This window comes from Cornus florida, unplaced genomic scaffold (genome assembly GCF_030987335.1).
Source record: "Cornus florida cultivar Cherokee Brave unplaced genomic scaffold, ASM3098733v1 CherokeeBrave_3.0.0_Hap2_Chr03, whole genome shotgun sequence".
Classification (NCBI taxonomy): domain Eukaryota; kingdom Viridiplantae; phylum Streptophyta; class Magnoliopsida; order Cornales; family Cornaceae; genus Cornus; species Cornus florida.
The window spans coordinates 29,237,885-29,259,700 of record NW_026775573.1 but is presented as its reverse complement, the minus strand read 5'-3'; the positions used below and the strand labels follow the sequence as shown (position 1 = coordinate 29,259,700).

General features: G+C 33.8%; 1 protein-coding gene across 3 annotated transcripts; it reads left to right on the top strand.

The window, feature by feature from the left end:
* Nucleotides 1-10,896: 10,896 nt before the first annotated feature.
* Nucleotides 10,897-15,938, top strand: LOC132300105 (uncharacterized). Of its 3 annotated transcripts, none has more exons than XM_059797056.1 (3): nucleotides 10,897-11,181; nucleotides 11,316-11,362; nucleotides 15,655-15,938. In XM_059797056.1, exons 1-3 carry the CDS (start codon nucleotides 11,032-11,034, stop codon nucleotides 15,803-15,805), a joined length of 348 nt encoding a protein of 115 aa, XP_059653039.1. In that variant the 5' UTR covers nucleotides 10,897-11,031; the 3' UTR covers nucleotides 15,806-15,938. The 3 variants fall into 3 exon arrangements, with proteins under 3 accessions (XP_059653039.1, XP_059653040.1, XP_059653038.1); XM_059797057.1 differs by having other exon boundaries at nucleotides 10,923-11,212; XM_059797055.1 differs by lacking the exon at nucleotides 15,655-15,938 and adding an exon at nucleotides 11,563-11,784 and having other exon boundaries at nucleotides 10,928-11,212.
* The last annotated feature ends 5,878 nt before the right edge of the window (nucleotides 15,939-21,816 follow it).

The following is a 21,816-nucleotide window of genomic DNA, read 5'->3' as shown; positions in this document are numbered from 1 at the left end:
AGAATTTAAACCTACAACATCCCCTACCTCAATTTGAGATGAAAATCTCAAATGCCAACAAAATGGAACGGCTCCGAATCCGACGAAGCTATTAGGTTTTGTCGGGGACAACGCCGTGAACATAACCCCCATGAAAGCCCCATCAAAATCATAACTTGACCTCAAAACCAAACTCAAGAAATGGTCAAAACTGAATTCTAATAAAGGGGAAAGGTAGAGCACGGCGAGGGGAACAACAAACGTTAAGGCCGAAGACTTTGCATCAAGGAAAAGTGAACCAAAAGAGGAGAGAGAAGATGGCAGCACCCCTTGGGCTGCCATGAGAGATCCAGGTCGTGCATGAAGAGGGGAGAAGATGAAAAATGAAATATCTCACCCCCTTTTTATAGAAATCTCAAAAAGTGCCCCGAACGGGCCTCGTTGGGTCCGAAAAAGTAAAATTTGAGCAGACAAGCTCAAATGGCAAAACTTTAGGAATGAAAAAGATTCAAAATGATAAAATATGAACAACAGAAGAAACGGCATCAAAAACCGAGTCCCGAGCAGAAAGTTATGCCCAAAACAAGTTTGGCATAAATTGGGGCCAAAAACCCTGAAACTGGAAAACATCAACCAGGAGGAAATTCCAAGAGTACACAACTCAACGAAATGTGAAAATAAATCCCGTACAAGGATCCAGGCTCAAAATAAGACATTTTGCAATAACTTTCATTAATTGCACAATGGCCCCTCCAAAAAGTGAAAACTGCACTTATAGCCCAGAATGAAAATATCTTCCAAAAATATTTTCTTAAAAACCCCTGAAATAAAATATCTTCAAAAGATATTAAAGAAAAACACCCCAAGAAAAGAAAATAATTTCAAAGAACTTTGCATCCATGCCCCTATGGACACCGGGAGCAACCAGAGTACTTTCTTGCAAAAGTAAAGATACGTATTTCGTGGAAACCACTCAAGATGAAGGCACGTAAAGTCAAAAACCAACTCCGAGCATGAGAAGTGAGGTTGTGCCAAAAACTGACAAACGGAGATAAGACAGAATAGGGAAAAGGATAAAATAGCGCATAGTGTCGAAAAACGAAAAATGTGAAAATGACTCGGTCCTCAAAGAAAGTTGTTAATCCACGGAAAAGAGTCTCAGAAACCAATTCCGAGCACTCGAGATGACACTAAGCGACATGAAACAGAGCTCAGAAAAGAAAGGAAAAAGGAAAGAAAGGCAAATGACCGGGTCGTTACAATATGTCGACCGGTTTAAAACAGACGTCAACCGATATCTAGGCAGTACTGAAATCTCAGGAACTCAATATATACGTCGACCGGTAAGTAGCATACGTCGACCGGTTTGAAAAAGGATACGTCGACCGGTTTATGACACACATCGACCGGTTTAGTCATAGCTCTGCAGATTCAAATTTCAAACGGCTAGAATTTCATTTAATGCTTCCAACCACCTACAACAGCTCTATTGAACTCGAAATCTCTTCAAATACAGATGGATAGTCTACAAAGAAATAAACTTCTTTGTGAGAGCATTCAAGATTTTCATTCAAAAGCATTCAAAGAGCCTGACATTCTCATCTGAGCATTTACTTCTTATTTTCTCTCTCATATCAGTTCAGAGACTAGAGCTTCATTATTTCATCTACTTACCTTCGTGTGAGAATTATTCTTGTAATATCTTCTAGAAAGAGAGAGAGAAAGAGAAACATTATTGTAATCTTCATTTTCATATCTCTACCATCTTGTAAGGGTTAGTGTGACCCAAAACCAAAGCTTAGGACAAAGGTGTTCTCTAAGCAAGGAAGTGAAGCATAGTTGTGCTTCAATTAACGGTTTGCTCTCCACCATTAAGAAGGAGCTTTAGTGATTTTGGAAAGTCTCAAGGGAGGACCTTGAGCCGAGGAGTAGGAGCTTCTGAACCTCGCTAAATCGCCGAGTCACTGTTTGCAATTCTCTATCCCTATCCTCTTTAATTGCACTTATATTGCTTGAATATTTCTATTGTGTATTGCATTCTATGTTGTTGAAGATAAATTTTTTAAATTACAAACATTGGCCATTGACTCTATTCACCCCCCCTCTAGAGTCAATTAGTGACTAACAACGTCTACTTTAATCATTGAGTCATGACCTTATTTATAAAAATTCTCCTTCCACGAGTTTAGCATAAAATCAATTTAATGAAGGGAAAAGATTAACTCTCTAGAAGGTTATACTAGGACATGCAAAACATTCCCTTCAATAAAATTCTATAAAACTTCTATAGATTTCTAAAACTTTTCTCATAATCTAAAATATTATAACCACTTCCAAATGAGTGCTAATGAGGAATCACACCTTACACTCCTACAATTAGGTCCTACGATTCCACTGTGCACTCTGATCACATGTCACAACATAATATCTATATAGTCCATATATACTTAAATTATGAGTAAATATACTTTACTAAATCTGCCAAATTATAATTCGATATCCCAAAACAATCTACTACCTTCACTCTGATACAAAACAGTCACACCCCAAAAATTCTAACACAAGAACCCTTATCTTATACTAAAATCTGGTACATAACTCACCTCATTCATCAACAACAATCCATGATTAAATCAGTAAGAATACATTGTATTTAAAAATCCATCGATCCAAACGAAATTTATTACATCCCTAACTAATAAAAAAAATTTCACCAACTAAATGAATCTTATTACAAAGTGTTTGCTAAGAAACAATAATAAAATCAATATGTGGAAATCCGAAAAATCTCCATCTCCCATTGAGCCTCATTTGCAAGCTAAATCCATGTGCACTTGAAAGTAATAAAGGGGTGAGATCACAAGCTTAGCAAAAAATTGCTAAACACTATCATCGTTCAGCAAGTCAATCCTTACTTAAAATCCGTATATATATACATATATAAGTGACTACGAAATATCTATAAATCATCGTCATTCTATAACACTACTCAAACTGTGAACTTGTAACCCATCTAGAATTTAAAATACTAAAATTCTACTTACCTCACTTGAGCCCCTGGCTCCCCTTAATCGGTTGGCATTCTATTGCCATTACCTCACATGAGCCCCTTGCTCCACTCCAATAAATGGTGCGAATTGCATAGTCTCTGACTACCAAATACACACATGTGGCTGGATGGTATGTCTACTCACCCAGATGGCCCCTGACCACGTCCACATACTAAGGGCACCTTTAGCCCAATGGCCAAAACAAAAGAGTAATTCACTCTCGAAGACAGTCCCTGACTGCACTCAACAAACTCATCATTGTTTAAGTCCCTCCAACCTATTTAATCACATCAATTAAACACTAATTATATTTAAATAATTTCTACTCATAATATCATGAGTTCATCCAACACCTTAATTAATAATTAATTAATTAATACCGACATACCAACTCATAGTCCTAATTACAATAAGTTGTAACTTATACTCTAAATTCCAACCTCATTATCATTAAATTTATATACTGCCCACCTATACCAACCAATTCATAGTTAATCATCAGAACAAAGTCATCCTTAAATTTCTAATTCTAATGACTCCAAAATGTACCATAGTTTATGGGCTTAAAGAAAAGTTATATATATATCAGTGGCTATATTATTCATGACATGTAAAACCTCAAAACCCATTTACTGCCAACTACCACCTTCATCTTAGTCTCTATCTAATTCATTCATTACTCTAGTTAAATCCTGTACCTATCATTACATACATTCAACCCATTAGTAAAATAACTTGCATTTCATGAGCTTTTTCTACAAACCTACTGACATAGGTATATACATATCCTAGGTGCATAAAGAGCCCAGTTCGCGTGATACACCTCCATTCTAGAGCCACGGTGATCAAGTCCGAGCACAGAATATAAGGGATACCAAACAATTAATATTTAAACAAGCATTTGAATACAAAAAGAATAATAAAGAAATAAATAAATAATGAGCTGAAGGAAACTAAATAATAAATCCCTATTTTAAAATCCTCAAATAAATAATAATTAAAAATCCAATAATAAAATCCTCCAATCCTCAGATACTAGTAATTAATTAAACTACAACTCGGGAATCCATATTGTGGACCCCTAATAATATCCTAACTGAAATAACTGAACTGAAATAAAACTAATAATTAAACCATGAAGAAGAGTCCTGCGTAGAGTCGGAAGAGTGAATGACTGTCTCTGCTCGGCACGAACAATCTCTAAGACTGGAACTGACGAACACTTGAAAAATAATGGTGGGTCAGGCCCACATACAAGTTCTAATCTACTACATCCCATACAGAGACTCGATACACGTACACATCCTAATTAATTCAACAATAACTAAATAGTCCATAAATAGATATATACATATTAAGGAACCTCATTAGACTATAGAGTTGTCTCAACCTGAATAGTAGGCAACATTCAAAATGCACATACAGTGGGCATAAGTACCTAGACCTACCAAGGTACACAACTACACTATATCTAGCTACACATCCCTGGCAATATACGCACCCTAACCACTGATCTTGAGACTCAAACTCATATCACGACGCATAATCATATATATAAAATCCGTCCTATCCAACCAACAAAAAAACTATTCAATTATTATTTTAATAATATGTTATCTAACTATTCCATTGACCTGACACGAATAAGTAGGACTTAACACTATGGTTAATCCGTTCCCTTATTAAAAATAGGTAGGACTTAACTCTTAAGTTAATCCGTCCGTAATATGCCCCCATCCCATTATGGTGCATTAATCCATAACATAACTAAGTAAAAGTTTCCAATCCAAAGGATAATGTAAATAATATTTATATCTAATAATTCAAAGAAACATGATATACATCATGTACACATCATTTGCATTTACTTGAGCAAAAATATCAATTCTAAGTAGCATGCATTTAATTTACATCACAAGAAAATTAACATGCATCTCAATTGAATATTTACATCTCCGTATTCTAATTAAATTAATTTAAATCTCAACAATGGATTAAAAATAATTTAATCCAACAATATTCAATTAATTTATCCTTTAAAAAAAAAATATATTAATTAAATTCCATACTTAGCATTACACTTAAAACATGCTTTCCAATTCTTTATGAATTTATTAAATAAATATTTAATACTAATCCATCAATTAAAAATAATAATATCAGTTTAATATCACAATATTAATTAGTCTAACTTTTAAAATATTTAGCGCATAACTAACATTTTTTTTATATACCAAATTCCTTTCTAATAATTTGAAACAATATCAAATTATTATAAGTTGACTTTTCATTATGGCTTACGTAGAAATTGAAATCTCAATTGCAAACTCAACGTAACAAACTAAAGATTCCTAAACCTATTCTTCCTTGTTCGGCGTGCATGGAAAAAAACAAAATCTCATTATCATTTAAATCACATTCTGGATTTTCTTTATTAAATCAATTATCAATGGTTTCCTCATTCGGCGTGCACAGATTTATAAAGAATGCCTTGTGACTTTACCCACATATGCATAAACTGATTCATGCATAAATGGATTCATGCTAACATAAATAACGTAAATTAAATTAAAATCAAGGCCACGAACAGCATAGGCAGAAGAAAACAAATAATTAAAATCCATTATTAAAATATGAACTGAAAATTCCTAAATCAATTCATATAATTAGATTCCAATTAATTTATTTAAAGAACCTAGAATTAATCTAGCATGCATAGAGTATGAATCAAAAGAGAAGAGAAGAATTAAAACTTACCTTTAGGGATTTGATAAAAAACCCTAACCATCTTCTTCTTTTTTCTCTTCCTTCTTTATCTCTCTAAAATATATTTTGTGATTTATTTTCTAACCCCTTTTACTAACCTATAGCTATATATTTATAGGCTAAATAAAATAACCTAATCCTTTTTCCAATCCAAGTTAAACTAATAATAAAATAAAATAAAATTTAAATACTAAAAAGGTAATTAAAATATATTTTACGTACAATATTTGAGTAATCTTTTTTATATATAACATATATATAAATATACACATCAGATTATTACTAAAAACTTTCCTTAAATATATATATATATATATATATATATATATATATATATATACATATCCAACCGTCCATGGATAATTATCCATACCCATCAAATCCCTTATCCAAGTAGTCCATGGAGCCCAATTGGTTGGTCCATTACCACAATCCATATCTAATTCCTTAAAAATAAAAAATAAAAATAAAAAAATAAAAAAATAAAACAATTAAATTCCTAAACAAATACACATCATCACACACAATTTCATTTAAACAAATAAATCAATTAACACATTTAAATAAATAATTAAATCAATTAAACAAGTAAACAATTAGCTAAGAAATCAACTAAATAATTAAATGCAATTAAAATAATTTTTAAAAAATACCGAGACTATCCTTTTAAAATCAGGGGTATTACAGTTCGAGAGACAAAAGTACGGACAGATGGTAGCATTATTTTGGCATGAGCATGCAAGGATACTCATGTTTTAAAACCCTTTGATTCTGACTTTTGAATTGCTTGTGAGTGGAAGTATCAATCATGCAGCTTCTACAAAAATCACATCCTAGTAGTGACCTACAATAGATTAAATTAATCCCACCAATTATTATGTACATATGTCTAGACCATATATATCCATCTGTACAGATCCATCCCAGTCTGAATGTATAAGATCCACATAGTTCAAATAACACTATTCATACCTATTATATAATTATCCCAGATCATTCAATGAACTCAACTAAAATCATACACTGACATTCTCTTATATATATGAAAATTGAGAGATTCTATAACCAATCATTTTGATATATCCATAATCCGATCAAGGAAAACACCAATACCTCGATAAAATAAATCATTCTAATTCACATATAAATTAACTATCAACTGAAATATAAACAAATTCTAATAAATCAGTAACTCCATGTGTAATCTCCATAAATAAGTCTAATTAAACATAATTATCATGAGTTCTATAATTAAATCATAGATAATCATCTTACTATCAAATCACATAATTATATGCAGGATATAAGCAAGAATTAACTTGCCTGAAATACAATCACCACTTGAGCTTTTCTTCGCTTCACAACAACGAATGCGTAAAACTCCTCGGGATAGCAACGTAGGTAAAAACCTAATACAACTAATTCTATATATATATATATATATATATATATATATATATATATATATATATCTAGTGGTTGAGTTCAATAAGAACTCTTTTAAAAAATCAACCTAAACTAAATAATAGCTAGCGTTATCTCCGTCAAATAATCTAATCATTCGTTATCCTTTTCGTATTGTTATCTCCTTATATATATATATATATATATATATATATATATATATATATAATATAACACAGTTAACTAATACGGGTGTTAAAAAAAAATCATGGTTGTTAAATAAATAAATAAATCTACATCTAAATTAACATGCATGCACAAAAGTTGAACATTGTTATAATAATCCAATGAGCTAAGGTACTTGCACACATTGTTGATTTGTTTGGATTTTTTTTTTTTTCTCAAACTATGCAGAAGTTATAAGATCGTTGAGAGATGTCCAACCATCGCACTATATGTTCAAAATAGAGTCTTTTTCAGCCCTTCGGGAAACAAAACTTGAGAAATATGAATCGAATGTTTTTGAAGCTTGCGGTTATAAATGGTGTGTGTGAATTTTACTTGCTTTATTTCTTCAATTTTGTTTATCAGAACAAAAAAAAATTACTTTTCGTTTTTGGGGTTTCAGGAGATTGTCTTTCTATCTAAATGATAATAAGAGAAGAGATGCGAAAGATCACATTTCACTCTATTTAGTAATAGCTGACACAAAAAAACTTCCTAATAATTGGGAGGTTAACGTGAACTTCAAGTTATTTGTCTTTGATCATAAATGTGACAAGTACTTAACCATCGAAGGTAACTACTTTCTTCATAACACATTTATAAATTGTTCTATCATTTTCATATCACAAATTTATATATGCACAAATTTATATATATAGATGTCGGACAAGTAAGGCGCTTCCATAGCATGAAGACAGAATGGGGTTTTGATCAATTTCTTTCACTCGATACATTCAAAAATCCTTTGAATGGGTATCTCGTAGATGATTGTTGTGTATTTGGAGCAGAGGTTTTTGTTATTAAATCTGCAGGCATAGGGGAGGTTTTTCCATGAAAAAGGAACTACATAACCACATTCACACTCGGAAGATTCGTCATTTTTCATCAATTAGCCAAGGAGCCTTTTACTCTAAAGAGTTTAAAAACAAACAACAAAAGTGGTATGAGTTCTTTTTAATTATGTTTTCTTGGAATTTGAATAAAATTTGGCTTGTTAAATTTCTAAAGTAAGCTATTATATATCTATATATGCCTTTTTGAATTTGAATTCAGGAAGATACTCCTCCATCCCAGAGGAGAAGATGGCGGAAAACATTTATCCCTCTTTTTTACAATAGCTGATTGTAAGAAACTTCCTCCGAATTGGAAAATTTATGTAAATTACAAGGTGAGGGTAAAAAACCACATCAACTACAACCATGAGGAACGTCAAGGTGAAACCATTTTTTTTTTTTTTTTGACCTGCTGTTGTTAAAATTGATCTTTGTTTTTTGGTTTTTAATTGTAATTTCTATTTTCTTGAAAGTTTTTTTTTTTAATTTTTTGTTCTTTTATTTTTTATTTAAATTTTTTTCCCTGAAAAGTTGTTAAACCAATAGTTTCCATGTTTACAAATTGCAACTTTGCAGGTGGCAGCTATTTTTGTGCCTCGAGTAAAACTTGGGGTTTTCCTAACTCTATGTTGCTAAGCAATTTTCATGACGCATCAAAGGGCTACAAAGTGATGGATTCTGCAACTTTTGAAGTAGAAATTTTGAGCTTGGGTGCGATTAAGAGCTTCAATTAAAAATGTTTATTACAGAGAAATTGGGTTAATTTATTGAGATTAACTTACCCTCACCTCCAAATAAAAATAAATAAAAAATAAAAAAAGAGGTCTGTTGAGATATTCTTTATTGAACATTGTACATGCACAAAAATTAAGCATTAAACTACAAAAAAAAATTAAAAAAAATAAAAAAAATTAAGCATTGTTATATGCAATGAGCTAAGGTACTCATGTTGTTTGGGTTCTTCAAACTATAGCATAAGTTAGAAGCTCTAGATTTCCAGTTACCACTCTCAATGATTCAGGATTCAGTCATGCCACTACAGTCAGTGCCTTCATACTAAACTCATCATGGCGCTTTCCCAATTCACTTACAACTGCAATTCCAGAGCTGTTGTCATTGTATCCTCCATATCCATCAAGAACTGAAAAAAAAAAAGTTTGGGTTGAATCACCCTCAGGTATGTACAGCTTAAAGCACACTTTAGCTCACCTTGCAGGGCAGTTTCCCACAGTCCATTGGCACACCCTGGTATGGCACTCACCAACAATACCGAGAATGAAGTTCAATTTTTGGTTGGCTGTCCAATCCAAACTTCCCACACTTGACAGCAAATCAATGGCACACCATCATGACCAATGTTTCCTCTTCTAGAACTCACAAGAATCACATGAGCATTTATTTTTCAAATGCTGTTTCATATCACCAATTTGGAGATTCATCAAGGAAAAATGTCAATTCTTTACGTCTATCTCCAATTGGGATGCCCTTGTCCACTTCATCAGCATACATTGGAAGACCAATTCCCTTCGTAAAGTTTGCTTCTCTTCTTGTTGGGCATCCAATCAGCTCATTTGTTTTTGAGCTTTAGTCATGGTTGTTTAAACTCGGTCACTTTTTAAATTTAAAGTGTCACGTGGACTGCCTTATCTCATTTGTTTAGTACTTACCTTATCCGTATCATTGAAATACCTTAATTTAAATCTTTATCAGTTGGCCCCAATCCCGAGCTTGGTCTTCAAACACTATAATTAATTATTTAATCATACTTAAATAAATTAATTTTTAATTGGATTAGATTTATTGTTTAATTATAATTTATAATCATCTAATAATAATATAGGATCCTAATTTGATCTTTTCAAATGGAAATAAACGACTTTGGAAAGGTACAAAGGGCAATTTGGTCTTAGCATTATATTAAAGTTAGGTCACATATGTCATTTTATACGAAAGGTACATGACCTATAGTCTTTCTACACATTTGGGCGTAAAATAGGGATTACATTTTAAAATTAAAGTCATTGGAGGTGCCCCAGAGGCTTGGTAGAGTTGGTAAGGTCACGGCTTGTGTTCCTCAAGGTCTCAGGTTCGAACCCGTCTATCCCTATTATTCTCTTGACTCATCTGCTACTTTCACTGTGAGGCCGGTGTTGGTAGCCGGTGGTTTACCTTATAACTTTAGCCTGAAGGGAGGTCGTGGCGGGGGTTCCCACGTCATCCCCCCCCCCACCAAAAAAAAAAAAAAAACACAACAACGGTCGTTGGAGGTCAAAATAATTTTTTTAAACTAAAGGGTACATTTTGTAAGTTTCCCAATCTATAGGGGCAATTAATATAATTTTTTCAAATACATATATATACCCTCTATCTCATGTTAGTTGACCCATTTGAAAAGTCAAAACAAAATTAAGACTATATATATATAATTACTTTTTAAAATTTCAAAAATCTCAAAATTTAGTAATATGCATATTTAAATTTAAAATGATAGCTTAATAATTTCAAAAAAAATAATATATTAATTACATTACTCATAAAAATTCCTAATAACTAATATGAGACAATGGGAATATATATATATATATATAAATAAATACAAGTGATATTGTCAGGGAACTCACTATAATAGCCAGAGAAACTGTCAAAGTGTCACCAAGGATAATTGTGTAATTCTAGCTGAAGGAGTGGCCAATAAAAAAACAGTAGAACTCATCATCATCATCATCATCACAAACTGGTGGCTGTGAAGATAGCAAAATAAACAAGGAATTGCAATGTCGCTAACAGCAACTGTGAGCAAGTTTGCTTCCTGCAATGTACCTGTAGATGGTAGAAGAGAGAGAAAATCACGAACAACAACTGGGTTGATGGAAATTGGAAGGAGAGGCCTCCTCCTATCATCAACTGTGATTGCAGCTTCCCAAGTCAATGACTCTAAGACTGAGCTTCTTAACAGTAAATATATATATATATATATATATATATATATACATACATATTTGAATCTGCTTTTGGTCTTTCTGTTCATGGGTGTCTGAACAATTGAAACATTTTTCAGGATATCGGAAGAAATCAGAAGAAAACAAGGCCAAAAATGATAAGGAGGTAAATACCATATGCAATTGATTACCCATTTTATTTCTTATATATAATATGCCATAAAACACACACACACAGACACGAAAGGAGTGATTCTGTGTCTACTGATATTTTAACACACCCTTTATCCTCTTAATCTCTGTTTTCTCTAATGTCTTCTTCTTCTTCCATTTTTTTTTATTATTATTTTTTAAATTTTGAAACAGAGACTAGATAGTTATTACAAGAGAAACTATAAGGATTACTTTGGATTATTGGGAGGTTCTTTGAAGGGGAAGGAGGAGCTTTCTGAATCAGAGAAGGGCATTCTTGATTGGCTAGAAAGTAACAAATAATGTTACATCTTTTCTTGCTATTTATTGTTGAATGTTTTAAGTTTTTGGAACTAAATTCTTAAAAATATATATAATGATATATATTTTGTGGGATGCTGTTAATTAAATTGTGGATTCATTACGGTCCATTAAAAGTCGTAAAATTCAACTGCCTTTTTCAAAGTGGGGTTCAACTGTTAATATAGTACTAGTTGATTATTCTTGAGCTTTTGTGATGAGCCTAAACAAGACTTTTGTGTGCACCTATAATTTTTTTATAGATAAACTAATCAAACCATACATTTTAAAGGATAGATTACACTGTCCGTGAGGCTTGGACAAGTTTGAAATTACAAGTAGACTCCGAAGAGGGTTAGGTTTTTATTACTTTGACCCAAGTATAAAATATCTTTCACACCTTTATCTATTTTAATAATAGTTTAATAAAAAAATTGTGTCAAACCAAAAGACTCCACTATTACCCTTTTTTTTTTTTTTTTTTTCATTTCATATTATAAATACCATATTACCTTACCTAATATTTTTATTTTTAAAATAAAATCCTAATCAGACTCTAAAAAGAAATCTAATCAAATCTCTTTAATAAAAACAAATGCTTTTGTGAATTTTAATAATATAAAATTGGTATGAAAAATTAATACTTTGCATTTCATGTCAAAATATATAGGGCAAATTACACTCACATTCCTTGAAGTTAGGTAATATTTCAACTAAATTAAGATTTTGATTTTAAATTTCACTTACATTTAAACTAATGGTTTAGCATTTCATTTACACCCCAAATGTTAGTTTTTGGTGGGATCAGAGTACTTTTGAGGTGTTAAAAGACTATACTACCCTGTGACCACGTGTTGACTATTTTTGTGACCAAACTACCTTCAACATACACCAATGCCTAGGAGAGAGAAAAGAATATCCGCATCAGCAAAATACTTCACACATAAGCCGTCTTCTCTCTCCTCCAATCTTTTTCTCTCTCTTTGCACAGACCCATCCCGATGATACCAATCACCCCATTTTCTTTACCCATAGCCTAGCAAACCAGAGACAACAACTACAAACCCAAGAAGTCCCACATCAACAACAACCCAGACTGGCTAGCTCACCTTCTATTCTTCAATGTCTCAAGTCCATCGACTTCTTCATCTATAGATCCAAAGACCTTAACCCATCAACCAAACTCTAGTGGCAATGTCTCATCCCTACGGGCGTCACCTACGACCATTTTAGCATCTAGACCTGGCTCAACTCTGGTCACAACACCTATCCTGCCACCATGCAGATCCTCGACACCACCAACTTCGTCCCCACCCTTACCTTCCGCCGTCTCATCCACCTCTGATCCGATCAGCCACTAGAATTTGTCCACTTCTCTAAAGTACCTCCTCCAATCTCAAAGCAAGAAGTAGTTCAATCGATCAGAAAAATTAATAACCATGCTGTAATGACCTGGTCATTTTCATTCCTTTCCTTTTTTCAGATTTTCACGGATATTTTTTTTCCGTTGATCTTTTCTTTTCTAAGTTCAGTCTTTCATCATTTAATGTCATCTTTAGTGCTCAGGGATGGTTTCCGAGACTCTTTCCTTTAGATTGACAACTTCTCTTAAGGACCGAGTCATTTTCACATTTTCACTTTTTGGACATTATTCACTTTTCGTCTTTTTTCCGTTTGTCACTTTGTTGGCACAACCTTACTTTTCGTGTTCGAATTTGATTCTGGTTTTGCATGCATCAACAATATTTAAATTTCACGCTATATGTATTTTTACTTTCTTAGAAAAGTATGCTAAGTGTTTACTTTTTTTGTAAAGGGTATGGATGCATAACCTTTTTGTAATATTCTTAACTTGTGGGGTTTTAGTGTAATGAAATAAAGTAATTATTTTTCGTCTTAGGGACCATTTTGTAATTTAATTTAGAAGATATTTTGTAGAAGGACCTTTTTGCAATTTTTGAAAAATGTGACAAGTGTCACACTCCTATGGAATCACTTGTTGACATTTTGGTGGAACCACTTGGAAACTTAATCTCTTGACACATGGAGGGTGGAGATTCACCCACTTGTTGGCCTAGGATTGGACCACTTGTTGGCTTGGATGGTTAACAAGTGTAGGCTAGGGATTAAGGAGCCTTAGATTAATGACAAGTGTAAAGTTCATTTTATGTCTTGCACTATGTGTGTGTGAAGACTATGGTGTAGACTCACATAGTGAGTGGAGGAATGTTAAATCCTCCACTTACCACATTTTAATTCATCTTCCTCACCACTTTGTTCTCAAACCCTAACCTAGCCTCCATGGAAGGAACAGCTTGACTTAAGGCTTTAACTTCATTTTTGGTCTCCTTCCACTCACATTAGATCTTAAAGCTTGGAATACTTTTTGTTCCCCTCATCCTCCTTTGCATAACCCTTGAAGGGTTTCCCATTTTGTGTTGATTTGTCTTGGATTCAAGAAGAACAATCCTCTTGTGAGGTAAGAGGTGTTGTAATTTATTTTTAAAGTGGTTTTACTTGCTTTTGTATGAAATATAAGTTATATGCATGTCTTTTGTTAATTTGAGAAATTAATGATGTATCATAGCTTGCATATAACTCATTTTAGATTTGATATGAGGCATGTCCATGACTTGATCTTTTTTATATATTAAATTAGAATGATTTAAATGAGTTTTCAAATCTAGAGATTAAATAAATTTAATTTGATTTAAATTCTAATTAATTGTGTTTTGCTTGTATTCCATTTTAGACTTGATATATGGTATGACCATGACTTAGTGCTTGAAATATATTAAATTGAGATCATCTGAACAACTTTTGAAATCTAGAGATTTAATTGATTTAAATTAATTAAATTCTATTTGATGATATCTTGCTTATTTTGCACTTTTGATTTGATATATGTAATGAGCATGTTATGTTGTTTAACATATATTAATTAGAAGTTATTTGAATTTGATTTGAAATTTAGAGAATTTAATTATTTTGTTTAATTAAATTCTATCTAATGGCTCCATGGATCTATTTGTGTTTTAGAAGTTGTTTCTATATTCAAATCACGGACTTGGACTTGTTGTGTATTCACTTGGTTAGGTTTTGAGTATTGGATAACATTGTTGTTATATTTATATTCATGAGAACATGTTTTCTTTATGGAATATATTGTTGCCTTGTGTAATGAATTTCACACTTTACAATTGACATTATATATGCCATTTTAGAATTTAAAGTCTAAGGTATAGATTGTGTGGTTTCAACCTACTTGTACATGGAAGGTGATTTCGTGCATTATATAAATTATGTATAAGTTATGAACTTATTTGATTTATTTTGGAATCTTGGAACATTGTTACAAGTGATATGGCTTGAGTTCGGTTCAAGTACGGGAGGTATGAGTTCTCCCTAATTGAGATAGTGCGCACTAGGGTGGTCTTCCCAGTGGGTTAATGCCTTGAATAACCGTATTGATCTTGGTTCATTCCGAGACGTGATATCCAAGTCATCGACTATTTAATTTTGCATTCAATTCCAAGTTGACAATCATGTTTAATTGTGGCTTGTGGTTTTGGTTATTAGCAATTTAATGTTGTTAAGTACATTTAAGCATTATGATTTTTAAGGAATGATGTTGTTAAGTACATCTATGCTAAATTGTCATATTTAGTTGTTTTCGCACTTGAGATTTCAAGTTGATAACTTTGAGAATCTATATCTTGTTACTTTGTATAGCATGCTCTTATATTGTTTGGAATTGCATGAAGGATGTGATTTATGCTAGGAATGATCTAGAGTAGCTTAGGATGCTCCCTGAGTCTCACATTTGGCATAGACGTTAGGTGGCATGATCCTTTTGAATTGTTTCAACTTAAGGTAATAATCTTGTAAAATGTTAGGTCTATGCATGCTCATCTCCTACGAGTAGCCTTATGTTGCTCACCCCAAAGTTACCGGGGATTTGTTCAGGTATGAAGACTTGGTTCGTGATGTTCATTATTGTTTAGATGATGGTGGACTTGAAGGTTTTAATTCTTATAAAGGTTGGCTTGAAATGACACTTGTAGCCTTATTTGTCAAAATGTGTATATTTAATTCTAAATATGTATTGTGTACATGAGTACACTCTTTGTAATGTATTTGACATGTTTGAGATGAGGCCGGAGGCCAATGAGATGTATTTTTTATCTTATGTAATTTTTGACTTCATGAAATTTTATGAAAATATTAAAAAATGTCAAGTTATTGTTTCACTATGGTTGCATCGGGTGTGGGAATTCCATTTTTATTCTTTCATAAGGTCTTATTAATCCGGTATGAAGTGTGGCCAAGGGCCAAATAGGTAATTTGAAACCATTTCATAATTTTTTATTTCAAAATTTCCATTTCAAGTTCATTTTCTCTTCTTTGGCCGTTGGGGGGTCGGATTTTGCATCGGTGGTATTTTTAAGCCATGGACCATTGTGGCATGTCCTATTAGGTGAGTTACGTTTGCATGCATGTTCGTTTTCAAGAAAAACTTCTCTATTGGTGAAATGAGCCTCCTATGGACTCATTTTGCATTTTTATTACATAATCTGGTCTAAGGGTATTTTGGAGTTTTCCTTCGAGAAATAAATTCTGGATTTGAGATGGTTCCTTAGAAAACATAATTTTAGGAGGGGAAGGGGGGGGGGGGGGGGTTTCTTCTTTGTGTTTTTCAAAAAAGCTTCATCTTGGACACGAAAACCCTATTTCAAATTCAGTTTTATGGTAGAAATTTTTTTGCTTGCTGTCAACCTCATCTAATCAATTAGATGAGCCATCTAATTGATTAGATGGTCTTCCATGGGATTTCCAGCATTCTGTTTTGGCATCTAATCGATTAGATGATCATTAGATGATCATCTAATCCATTAGATGGACCTGATTTGCATCTTTTGACATTTTTTCTTCATTTGATTATAACTTTGTCATCTGGACTCCAAATTAAGTGAAATTTTTTTTTAACTTGACTAATTTTTCATCATCTATCCAACGGTGTGCTTGGTTATACCCAAATATTCATGGATAATTACCAGTTTACCCTTAAGTGCTCATTTTCCTTCGTCTTGCCGTTTCTCCTTCGTCCAAACTCCGAATCATTCGATTCTTGTGTCCATCTTGATTAATTTTTTGTTATCTTTACAATGGTATACACGGTAGCACCCATTCCCGCATAAAATGACCATTTTACCCTCGGTCCATTTCATGTAAGGTTTTGAAAACCTTATTCCCTTCTTGCTTCCTTTGAGTTTCGGGACTCCTCTGGAAGCCACTTTCATGTCTTAGGGATGAAGTACATCTCTCTAGACTTTCATTTCGTGTGAAAAGACTATTTTGCACTTGGAAGCATACTTGGTCTATTTTTGATGTTTTTTTCCTGCGTTAGTTCTCGTTGAGTTTCGTGGCCTCTTGGAAGTTCACTTTGGTTTCTTAGAGACGTATTGTATCTCTAGAGACTTCGGTTCTATTTTTCCTTCCGCATTTTGGATTCGTTATCGGATTTACATTTGGTTTATAACAAGACATACTGACCTAAAAATCAGGGCCATCACTGGTGGTATCAGAGCTCCTAGGTTCAGAAACCTATGGACGATGTGTTTTGGGTGCATATCATGTTTGTGTTGCCATGCTATATATGTTTATATGTTTCATGATAACATGTTTTGGTCTGATAGCATGTTTATATGCCTATGTGCTATATGTGGTATGTCGTTTGTTTAACATGATTTAATTCTTTTGTAAAGAGCACGACATATGATGTATGCTAGATTAAATTTGTATATGCATGATTGTTTTGCATATTTGACAGGGCTCAGGATTAGTCATGGGATGTTCGAGTTGTGGTTGAGTTGCTTGGTGAGTTGGCACTTGGTGTGATGGTTGGTCTGTCTGCTTTTGTTTAGGCACTCTTCTTTGATGTCTTTGTCAATTATCAGCACGATTTTACAATAGTTCAGGTCGTTGTTAGCCTAGCATTGACTTTAGATAGGTGGAGGGTCACCTTTAGTTTAGGCTCTCGTGAGGTGAGGCATTTGGCATTGCCATAGTGCTGGATTTGTTGGTTTTGGGCCATGATGAGGTTTTAGGCCTCTTAGGACCCTTGCTTGTTCGGGATGATTCCTCTGAGATTGCAATTTCGTTGGCGGGTACGTTTGTGGGTTGGTGCATGGCACTGTCATGCTACCGTACTAGCTAGTTACAAGTGCAGTTCGGATGGAATCAATGTTGGTTTTGTTTTGATAGGCGTTGTCCTTTTGATCAACGATGATGATAGTTATTTTTGGGATCAGTCGTAGTGATTGATTTGATTGTTGTTGGTATGGCTATAGTTACCATTTTCTTTAAGTTCTCTTGCGTGATGACGCTTTTGGGATCAAGTCAATTGATTGATGTTTCAGGTTAATAAGAGCAATGCATTATTAGTGTCACTTGTAGTGTCACCTTTAGATTTGGAGATGGATTATTGGAGTGTTACCCTTATGGTGAGGGCCCATATTTGTTTTGAGACATGTTGTGGTCGCATTATTTTTTGGAGTTAGATTATGGCTAGGACAGGTCATTCCTTTTACCTAGACACTTTAGGACACGATGTCCATAGGATTCATTAATCCATCATTTTATTTTCTGCAGTTTCATTTACTACTACGTTAGTAGTATGATTTATGTTATTGCAATGCATGAGTAGGTGGAAGTGTATCCACATTTGTCTTCTTATTGTGTGACATTAGCATGTCGTATTTCTATGCTTAGAGATGCCATGTTGTTACTTTACTTTAATGACATGCTTTTGTGTTACGTGGAGACGTGCCGCATGTACCTTTGATTTTATCTATGTGAATAGATTTATTTATTTGGTAGTTGCATTCCTTGTCGTATGCATGACTTCCATATTTAGTTTTCCCTTCTATTTACTTCGGTCGCACGTTGTTTGTGTGCCAGTTTCTGCAATAGTTTCGCTGTGAAATTCCTTGTAAAGGAATTCTCCTCTTTTTCTTTGTTCGTGTTAGGGACTTCACAAGGAGTGAGTCTCTTCTCTTCGTCACCTTGTGCATAATTTTGGGGATCACCATCATTATCTTGAGTCCTAGGTGAGGATTTAATAGATTTTAGTCGACTTACTCCCATGTAGGGGGCGAAGTCTTTGACCTTGTTGTTATTTATTTCAGAGGTAGAGTCGTGGTGTTGTCCTTTTTAGGACTGGTGGTTCCCTTTCTTTAGGGAGTTTTTTCGTGGTTATTAACGGGTTGTAGTGCTCAGAGTGAGTGGATTGGTGTGAGATCATTTTTCGGGGATTTGTGCCATATTATTGAGGATTTGTTTGATTCGTGAGGTGAGCTCGATCTTCTTTTGAGAATGTCTTTTGGAGACTTATTTCCGTTTTGGAGACTTGGATGTGGTTGACTTTTAGGAGAAATTTTGGAGGATCGCAGTTGGATATGGCTTCCTTGTGGAGTTTTCTTATCTTAGTTATGGCTCGACGTAGTTTTGAGGAATTGTAGTTCCAGTGATTTTTTATGAATCAAAATTGAGGAATTTTAATTTGGCTTGATACTGCCAAGCATGGTTTTGAGAGATTATTTTGTGACCATGGTTGTCAGGATTTTGATGTGTGTGCTACGTGGTGGACTTATTTTTTTTTTTTTTTTGAGGATTTAGTTATTTGTGATAAGGATTTTGATCCGATGTTTAATTACGGTATAGTCTTATAGTTGATCTATTTTAGGGAGATATGTAGGACTTTTGATGAAATGTCTTATAGTGAAGTTCGTTCTGATTTCTGGAGGTGTTGGTTTGCTTGTCAGGCTTTAGATTCGTGATTGATGTCGTTCATAGTAGTGTTTTGAGATGTTGGAGTTGTTGGTTTTGTTGTATTAAGGATTTAAGGCCTTAAGTGTAGCGGTACCTATGGCATTGTTGTTAGTGTTTTGGGATTGGCCAGAATGGTTCGACCGGACATCTTTAGACCATATTTCAACTCTCACAAAATGTTGGTCTCCGTAGTGCTTTTGGTAATGATCATTTTCGATATTGATGTCATTTGTATCGGGAGATTTCATGGGTAGACTTAGTGGGGGCAGGTTATGAACTGGTGCCTTATACTATCATGCTACCGTACAAGTTGTGTGTTGTGTGTTGTGGGCGGGTACTAGTTGTTGTCGATGCTACCGTACAAGTTGTGTGTTGTGTGTTGTAGGCGGGCACTAGGCACTGTCATTATTACCACACATTTGAGTACGTGGTGGGCGGGTTTTGATCGCTATTCGTACTACCACGTCATCTTTGTTCAGTACCTTGATTTGATATGTGATTATCTTGGAGCTCTTTTGGTGGTTGTATTTGGATCGGTATGATGGTTCGTCAGGAGGGATGCTTTCGGTTGTTGTCTTCAGTCCTTTTGTCTGACCTTGGATCTGTGTGTAAGTTCTTACTTGTTGTGTGGCCGAGAAGTCACTTTCCTTTCGAGAGGTTGTCCTGTCATGAGCGCGTAGGTGCGAAAGACATTAGTTTGTATATTGTCTTTCAATTTTGGGATTACTTTTGTAGCACGTTGTGTGGGATACTTTGAGTTGTACTCCATAGTTACCCTGGTTTCGCCTTTTATTATGTTGGGGCTGGATTTTGGGGATGAAATCCTTTTAAGGTGGGAAGGTTGTAATAACCCGGTCATTTTTATTCCTTTCCTTTTTTAAGATTTTCACAGATATTTTTTTCCCGTTGATCTTTTCTTTTCTGAATTCAGTTTCTCGTCACTTAGTGTCATCTTGAGTGCTCGGGGATGGTTTCCGAGAATCTTTCCTTTGGATTGACAACTTCCCTCAAGGACCAAGTCAATTTCACATTTTCACTTTTTGGACACTATTCACTTTTCGTCTTTTTCCCGTTTGTCACTTTGTTGTCACAACTTCACTTTTCATGTTCGGATTTGATTCCGGTTTTGCATGCATCCACGATATTTAAATTCCATGCTATATGTATTTTTACTTTCTTAGAAAAGCATGCTAAGTGTTTACTTTTCTTGTAAAGGGTATGGATGCATAACCTTTTTGTAATATTCTTAACTTGTGGGATTTTAGAGTAATTAAATAAAGTAATTATTTTTCGTCTTAGGGACTATTTTCCAATTTAATTTAGAAGATATTTTGGAAAAGAACTCTTTTGCAATTTTTGGAAAATGTGACAAGTGTCACACTTCTATGGAATTACTTGTTGACATTTTGGTGGAACCACTTAGAAGCTTAATCTGTTGACATATGGGGGGTGGAGATTCACCCATTTGTTGGCCTAGGATTGGACCACTTGTTGGCTTGGATGGTTGACAAGTGTAGGCTAGGGATTAAATGTAGGAAGAAGACTTAGATTAATGACAAGTGTAAGGTTCATTTTAGGTTTTGCCCTATGTGTGTGTGAAGACCATGGTGTAGACTCACATAGTGAGTGAAGGAATGCTAAATCCTCCACTCACCACATTTTAATTCATCTTCCTCACGACTTTGTTCTCAAACCCTAACCTAGTTTCCATGGAAGGAAAAGCTTGACTTAAGGCTTTGGCTTCATTATTTGCCTCCTTCCAATCACCTTAGATCATAAAGTTTGGACTACTTTTTGTTCCCCTCATCTTCCTCTATATAACCCTTGAAGGGTTTGCCATTTTGTGTTAATTTGCCTTGGATTCAAGAGGAACAATCCCCTTGTGAAGTAGGGGTGTTATAATTTATTTTCAAAGTGGTTTTACTTGCTTTTGTATGAAATATAAGTTGTATGCATGTCTTTTGTTAATTTGAGAAATTAATGATGTATCATAGGTTGCAGATAACTCATTTTAGACTTTATATATGGCATGGCCATGACTTGATCTTTGTTATATATTAAATTAGAATGATTTAAATGAGTTTTCAAATCTAGAGATTAAATGAATTTAATTTGATTTAAATTCTTGTTAATTGTGTTTTGTTTGTATTCCATTTTAGACTTGATAAATGGTATGACCATGACTTAGTGCTTGATATATATTAAATTGAGATCATTTAAACAACTTTTGAAATCTAGAGGTTTAATTGAATTAAATTAATTAAATTCTAATTGATGATATCTTACTCATTTTGCACT